The sequence below is a fragment of the Triticum aestivum genome, chromosome 6A, assembly GCF_018294505.1.
Source record: "Triticum aestivum cultivar Chinese Spring chromosome 6A, IWGSC CS RefSeq v2.1, whole genome shotgun sequence".
Lineage (NCBI taxonomy): Eukaryota > Viridiplantae > Streptophyta > Magnoliopsida > Poales > Poaceae > Triticum > Triticum aestivum.
In genome coordinates, this window is record NC_057809.1 from 400,474,341 (window position 1) to 400,482,296 (window position 7,956).

General features: G+C 43.6%; 1 protein-coding gene across 1 annotated transcript; it reads right to left on the reverse strand.

The window, feature by feature from the left end:
* Window positions 1–4,111: 4,111 nt before the first annotated feature.
* LOC123130666 (chitinase 6) lies at window positions 4,112–5,312 on the reverse strand. The gene is made up of 2 exons (XM_044550497.1): window positions 4,858–5,312; window positions 4,112–4,750 (listed from the first exon to the last, which is right to left on the reverse strand). Exons 1-2 carry the CDS (start codon window positions 5,258–5,260, stop codon window positions 4,338–4,340), a joined length of 816 nt encoding a protein of 271 aa, XP_044406432.1. The 5' UTR covers window positions 5,261–5,312; the 3' UTR covers window positions 4,112–4,337.
* Between the last annotated feature and the right edge of the window lie 2,644 nt (window positions 5,313–7,956).

Here is a 7,956-nt window from a genome sequence, read left to right on the forward strand (position 1 = left end):
AGCTAGTTCTGTGTCACCCTATGTTATAGCTGTTGCATGATTGATCGCATCCGACATAATTATCCATCACCGATTCATTGCCTACGAGCTTTTCATATATTGTTCTTCGCTTATTTATTTTTCCGTTGCTACTGTTACAATCAGTATAAAACCAAAACTGCTACCGTTATTTTTACCACCGTTATCACTACTATCATATTACTTTGCTACTAAATACTTTACTGCAAATATTAAGTTTCCAGGTGTGGTTGAATTGACAGCTCAGCTGCTAATACTTGAGAATATTCTTTGTCTCCCCTTGTGTCGAATCAATAAATTTGGGTTGAATACTCTACCCTCGAAAACTTTTGTGATCCCCTATACTTGTGGGTTATCAAGGCGCGCCCTCCACCCTCGTGGACAGGGTGTGGGCCCCCTGACGTTGATTCTCTCGCTAGTATTTTTTATATATTCCAAAAATAATCTCCGTTGATTTTCAGGTCATTCAGATAACTTTTATTTCTGCACAAAATAACACCATGGCAATTCTGCTGAAAACAGCGTCAGTCCGGATTAGTTTCATTCAAATCATGCAAGTTAGAGTCCAAAATAAGGGCAAAAGTGTTTGGAAAAGTAGATACGATGGAGACGTATCAAATACTAATAATAATGATTTTATTAGTACTCTGATTACTCCCGCCACTAGTGCGGAACTTATAAAATTAATGCCACTTTGCTGAATCTTGTTATGAAAGATCAATTTTCTGGCCTTCCTAATGAAGATGTCACATCCCATCTAAATACTTTCGTTGAGTTCTGTGATATGCAAAAGAAAAAAGATGTGCATAATGACATTGTTAAATTGAAGTTATTTTCGTTCTCACTAAGAGATCGTGCTAAAATTTGGTTTTCATCTTTGCCTAAAAATAGTATTAATTCATGGAATAAGTGCAAAGATGCTTTTATTTCCAAGTATTTTCCTCCCGCTAAGATTATCGCCCTTAGGAACAATATAATGAATTTTAAGTAACTTGGTAATGAACATGTTGCACAATCTTGGGAGAGGGTGAAATTGATGATAAGAAATTGCCCTACTCATGGTTTAAGTTTATGGATGATCATACAAAAATTTTACGCCGAATTGAATTTTGCATCTAGAAATCTTTTAGATTCCGTCCAGGAGGTACTTTTATGAAAATTACATTAGGAGAAGCTACTAAACTTCTAGATAATATCATGGCTAATTACTTTTAAAGACATGGAAAATATTACTTTCTTTTGCGATGGCAAATTTTACTATATTCTCCACGACAAATTACTTTCACATACATGGTAAATTAACTTTTTATCACTCATGGCAAATTTACTTTTGAATTTTTCCATGGCAAATTGACATTTTAATTGCCATGATAAATGTACTTTACATCCATGGCAAATTTACTTTTTCAATTGTTCATGGAAAATCTATAGCTTTTATTAAATGTACTTTACATCCATGGCAAATTTACTTTTTCAATCGTTTATGGAAAATCTATAGCTTTTATCATGGCAATAGTTTTTAGTTGTTGCCATGTCATCAATATAGACTTTGCCATTTCACCAATACAACCCTTGCCATGCCACAACCACACTTTTTTACAAGGCTCAGTTTTATAAAAAAAACTTGTCATGGCAAATTCAGTTTTATGGCCCATGGCAAATTCACTTCATGGCCCATGCAAATTTCCTTTTTTTATGACAATGTCGACCTTCTTTTTTTCTATGGTCCCTGGCGAATTCACGTAATCGACCGTGGCAACTTTTTTCTTTCTTTTTGGACAATGCCAAAGTGTGTCTCGTACCTCGTAGCATAATTTCAAACATTTTTTTAGAATAGTCACGCGATAAATATATGAAAATTTCATCTTCATAAGAATTTTTCCTTATAAGAACATGTCAAATTTATTTTGTAGCATGGCAGACTTACTTCATTTTCCATGGAAAATTTACTTCATTTTCCATGGCAAAGTTTAGTCTACTTTTGCCATGGCAATTTTACTTTTAGTGACATGTCAGATATTAATTTATTTTTTCATGGAGAATTTTGCTATATTCTCCACGGCAATTTTACTTTCACATACATGGAAAATTAATTTTTATCACTCATGGAAAATTTACCTTTTAATTTTTCATGACATTCATCCTTTTATTGCCATGGTAAATGTACTTTACATCCATGGCAAGTTCACTTTTTCAATGTTCATGGAAAATCTTTTCCATGGACCATGGTAAATTTACTTTTATGAAACATGGAAATTATTACTAAAAAAATGGTACACTTTAACCAACATTTTTGCCACCTTATACAAATGCAAATTGGCACGGCTATTTTCCTTTTTCTGCCTTTGAAAATAATCTTTTGAGCATGGCAAGATTTGCTTTTAAATACGATGGCGAATTTATTTTTTTAAACCATGGCAAATCTTACTAAAACAACCCATGGTATCTTGTTTTTCATTATCTATCACGGCAATTTTTTCTTTTACTTTTGTAAAAGGACAGACCCAATGCATAGAAACTCCAACACAAGGTGGTGTGTGGGGAGGGATTACAGGAACCTAGTCTTCAGTGGCGGAGCTACAAAAAAAAATCCTGGGCGGGCCAAGATAAAAGAAAACACACAAAAAAAATCAACTCAAGCAAAGGATGATGAGCTGCTGCTCAGAAGTCTTCCTAAACTTCATATGTAATCACATCATCTCTTTTTCTATTGAGAATCAAATCTCTGCGTTGATTAGCCTTGTTGTCCATGGCAATTATGTAGTGATTACCGGACGAACCCTGCCAAGCTGGAACTCCGGCGATCACCAGAGTTATGGAAGAAAGAGTGAGCACACGAGAGAGGGAGGTCTTTGCTCTGCGAACTATATGTAGCTTTACTGTTTCTCTTCTTTTATTCAGTCGTTACAGACTTCAACGGAAAACGAAAAAACAGGCATGTTCGGGTCGTGAGTACCGCCATCCCAGTACTCCCTGCTCGTCGCATGTCATGGCACCATGACCGTTTCATCGTGCGATTCCATGATCGGGTCAGGGTGCCGCAATCCTAGCTAGCTACGGTCGAGTCGCAGCTCGGTTATTTCTGACGAAACTAAAGAAATGTAGCTACAGTCGAAACTGAAACTTTCAACACCTAAAACTCTACTGAACCCTGAACAACAACAATGATGTGCCTATGTAGCGGTGCTCATCCCCCAGCTGGCCCCTGCTAGGGACCCGCCTGGGGTATGGGCTCGAACCTGCTACTCGTTGTGATGGTGGGACTGGGAGCTCGACCCTCACGGCTCCCGGCCACCTCTCTCTGGCCCTTCGCGCGGCTGCACGCGTGACCCATGCACTAGTATCAGTCAGCTACTCTGCACTCTGCTGTATAAGATGAGGAATCGAGGGGGGGAGGGCATAGAGCGATCGTGGCTGCATGCGAAGGAGAGAAGCGTGACGAGGTGGTGCTGCGAGCGAGAGATGCAGTCGTGGGCTGGGCTGTAAGTAGTATATGTACGTATTACCTGCTGGGGCTGGGCGGGCCATGGCACGCTTTTGCCCTCACGAAGCTCCGCCAGTGCTAGTCTTACCCCTGCTACATTGCAATGCAGAGAGACTGGTTCGAACCTAGGACCTCTTGGCACAAGTGAGGAGGACTTCATCACTGTGCCACGTCTACCCTCCTTTTCTTTTACTTTTGTACCATGGCAATTTATTTTCATAGCGTCACAATTTTTCTTTTTTGCACCATGGCACATTTCAATTTTTTGAACACCATGGCAAATTTAAACACACTACGTCAATTTTGTTATCATGACACTCTTTTTTTTTTACATTTTTATTCCTTCTTTTTTTTGCATCATATCATGAAAACACATTGGCAACTTAAGTTTGAATGACATTTTTCATGCATGCCATTTTTTTAGTTTTTGTTTTCTCTACTCTAAGTGCCTTTTTTTTGTAAATATAGTTTTTAAGCCATTTTTTCATCGGATCCATGCTGAACTTCATGGGATTTTTTAGTATAGAAATCATTGCTTTTATTTGTATTTTTGTTTTACGTATTTAAAGTCATGTACCTAAGGCTTCGTGTTTGCGCTACAAGAAGACCGAATGGAACGATCTCGTTCGATCGATAGCTTCTTTCCTGATGATGAACCTTTGGTGGGTGGTCGCCAGACCGAACGTCAGGTCAATATCGGCGTCCAAAAATTATCAAATTAAGAAGTATAGTGTCAAATCCGAAAGCAATCTTATCCTGAATATGTCTGTCCGAATCAGATGCACGCACATATGCCACAACCAAGTCCACGCGATGTCCTAAACAGTGAGCTTAATTAGCAGGTGAGGCTGGTCCCCGGGTCGACGCCGAACTGCTGGCAGAACTGCTTGTAGAAGGCGACGCGGTCGTTGACGGCGCTGGGGTTCTTGCCGTTGCACTCGAGCGCGCCGTTGATGGCCCTGATGGTGGCGCCGAACCCCTGGCCGGAGACGATGATGTCGTGCACGCTGTTCATCCAGTACCAGAGCGCCGCTTGGAACGCCAGGACGGGGCTCCGCGCCACCGCGTCCGGGTCGTTGAGCCCGTCGAAGCCGAGGCTCTGCCCCGCCGCCCCGTAGTTGTAGTTCCACGAGATCTGCAGCGGCCCGCGGCCGTAGTAGCCCTTCCCGGCGGCGCACGTCCACTCCGCGTTCGTCGGGTCGCAGTAGTTCTTGCTCGGCCCGTTGATCTCGTCGATGTAGCAGAACTCTGCAAATCATTTCGTAGTAGTACAAGCTCATCATGGTCAGGGCTCGGGGCTACATATATATATATATATAAGCGTGGTGAACTGTCGGCGTGCGTGGTGAGCTTACTTATGGTCTCGTGGTTGACGTGGGCGAAGAAGGCGGCGATCTCGCGCTTGGAGTCGTCGTCGGAGCCGGTGCGGCCGAAAGCGGGGTAGCCGCCGAGCGCCGTGAGGAAGGCGTCGCGGGTGTAGAAGCCCTTGGCGGCGCAGTCGTCGGCGGCCTGGGCGACGAGCGCGCCGAAGAAGGCCGGCGTGACGATGGCGGGCACGGACACGTTGTTGGTGACGGGCACGGTGCAGGGGCCCGAGCGGCAGCCCGTGCCGCAGTACTCGCCGGTGGTGCCGCAGAACCCCCAGCGGCTGCAGCACTCGGTCGCGGCGCACCCGCAGTTCTGCGCGGCCGCCATGGTCGATGCCACTGCCAGGAGGAGGAAAGCCGCGGCGGCGCCGAGAGCCAGCACCCGCGCCATGGTTCGTTGCTGATGACCCGAGTTCGTTGCTCTGTGGCTAGCCCGTGTGATCGATGTCAAGCTTCCGATGGTTCGCTGCTGTTTATATAGGGTTCTCCGGATGGCCCGGGGGGAGTGACTGACGTGACCCCTTTGTGTGAGCGTCTGACCATTTTCTTCCAAGTCCAACGAGGGCTTGGTCAAACTGCAGTCGGCGCGTGCACGTTGCGAATTGGTACGTGAACGTCAACCGCGTCTACGTTTGCGAGCTTCACTCCAGCAGCGTACGCAGCCTGCGTTTCACGTTCTTTTTTTTCTATGATGAGCAGCCTGCGAGCCACAGACTCCCCAGCATATAGAGAAGAGAAGCGTCCTAAAAATAGGTCGGACTAGCCAAAATAAGCATCCGGCTGCTGCATTTTGCCGTGGAGGAGAGGGCGTCACGACTGCAATAGCAACCGGTTGCTTTCCCCGTTACGTACAAGCAAAATTGATACGAAAAGAAAAGGCTGGACGGCAGCTCGCCGGGAACGGTCGTGGGTTTCCTGATGCGACAGGCGACGGCCAATACTGATGAGTACTCCCTCCATTTCAAAATATAGTGCGACCGTGCTTTTCGAGATTCAACTTTGACCATAAATTTAACCAACAAGACAAACTGCGGCGGGAGAAAAAATTATATAATTGAAAACTTCTTTCGAATACGAATTCGCTAATATAATTTTTGCTCTCAGCACAATCGGTTTTGGTAGTTAAATTTACGGTCAAAGTTAAAACACGGGAATAGAGGAAGCACTACATTGTGAAATGGAGGGAGTAAGATAAGTGTACCTTTGTTCCAGAGAGATACGGCTACCATACATCTTCAGCCCATCACTCGGTGGGTTAGGGCTGGGGTTGTCATGGTTGACAATTAGTGCTGAAAAAACGCAGCCGCTGAAATTTCATGCTTGCCCTACGTGACACGGTGGTAATGTTTGACTCGGCACGTACCGTTATGAGTTTCCAGCAAACTGGCCAGCCTGACTTTGGTGAGGCCGTGAGGGAAGTCAGCTTTTCTTTCTTTTTTTGATAATCGCCGCTTGCCTCTTCGGTCTCCGGCACTGCCAAACAGTCAGAGTTGCTTCGTATCCGAAAGAAAAGTCTGGTTTTATGAGAAAATAGACAAAAGAAAACTCTCCAGCAGTTTCGTAAACACACAAAATATATACATGAAGGATTTTGGCCATTCCACTATCATTACATGAGATGACAGATTTTCTGGCATGGAACATGTCTAAGTCAGGGACTTTCACGGTGCGATCTGCATGTCATACAGAATGGGAATTTTAATTTGGGCACAAGTTGGAATTAACGGCTGGAGGTTCAAACCCATCTTATACATGGGCCTCAGTATGGAACTTAGTCTGCCCAGAAAAAATAAAAATATTTATGTGGCACGCGCTCCAGAGTGCTATTCCCTGTCGATCTATCCTGGCTAATAAGCACTTGAAAATAAATTCGAGTTGTCCAGCCTGTAACAGGGGCCTGATGACATAAGACATATGTTGTTCGAATGCAAATTGACAATGGACGTGTGGAAGATGCTCGGTCTTGAGCTTGTTATCAAACATGCACTGAAAGTTGACAAGGCAGATAAGCTTGTGTTGGCACATCTTTTGTGTCTTTCAGAACAACAAATTCAAGTGTTGGGCTTGCCGAAGTTCAGAGAAACGATGGCAACAACGACTTGATATTTGTGGTATGAAAGGTGAAAATTGACACATGACGAAGAAACTCAAAGTGCATATCAAATCAATATGTCAATGAGAGGCTTAGTAGCAAATTATACCATCTCTTATAGCCCAAAGGCTCACATCTGTTCAGATGCTTGGGTGAAACCAAAGTATGGTTACGTGAAATTAAATGTTGACGCGGTATTTGATAGTGACACACTCGCAGCAACATTTGGAGCGGTTATCCGGAACCATAGGGGGGAATTTATAGCGGCTGCTAATGAAAAGATGGACCTTTGCTTCGACTCGTTCACAGCAGAAGCAATTGCAGTGAGGTTTTGTTTGGATCTTACTAATACCGCCGGATGCAGTAAGATTGGAGTGAATTCGAATAGTGTGGAGGTGATGCATGCGTTGAGCCAAGGCTACTCTTCTTCAGTCGCTTCATCCATTATAGTGATTGTTATTTCTTGTCATTAGGTTTTTCCATGTCACTTATGATCATTGTAATAGGGAACGTAATCGAGTAGCTCATGTACTAGTAAGGTTAGCTAGGTTTTCTTCTCTAAGTGTTTGGATGGATAACGCCCCTAATGAGGGTATTCCTTTACTTGTAAACAATGCTAGTTTACTTATGAATGAATAAAGAAGAAGAAGTTTATAAAACGCACACAAAATTATTCGGGATCTCATAAATTCTTCCAAACTTCCTCTTCGTCTACGGAAAGATGGTCCTTCCCGTGCCACCACTGGCCGTCGCCACCACTCGCCCGCTGTTGCAGACACGCCATTGTTAAAAACCGTTTTTAGAGAAAGTTCTTACTGAAACTAATAAAACACTTTACTTGTGAACTTATCCTAAATTATATGGACGTCCCATGAAACCACACACCCAACATTTGAGCATGACCATTATGTCTTGGCACATGGAGTTCAATGGATGGTTCTGGACTAGCTCCTTATCTCAGGAAATTGTTGTTACTCTCGGTGCAGACGAGGTAT

Excerpts from the sequence above, each read along its gene's own strand:
- LOC123130666 (XM_044550497.1), bottom strand. The coding sequence starts at position 5,260 with ATGGCGCGGGTGCTGGCTCTCGGCGCCGCCGCGGCTTTCCTCCTCCTG. Across the intron at positions 4,751-4,857 it reads CGTCAACCACGAGACCATAA|AGTTCTGCTACATCGACGAG; the intron begins GTAAGCTCACCA and ends AATGATTTGCAG.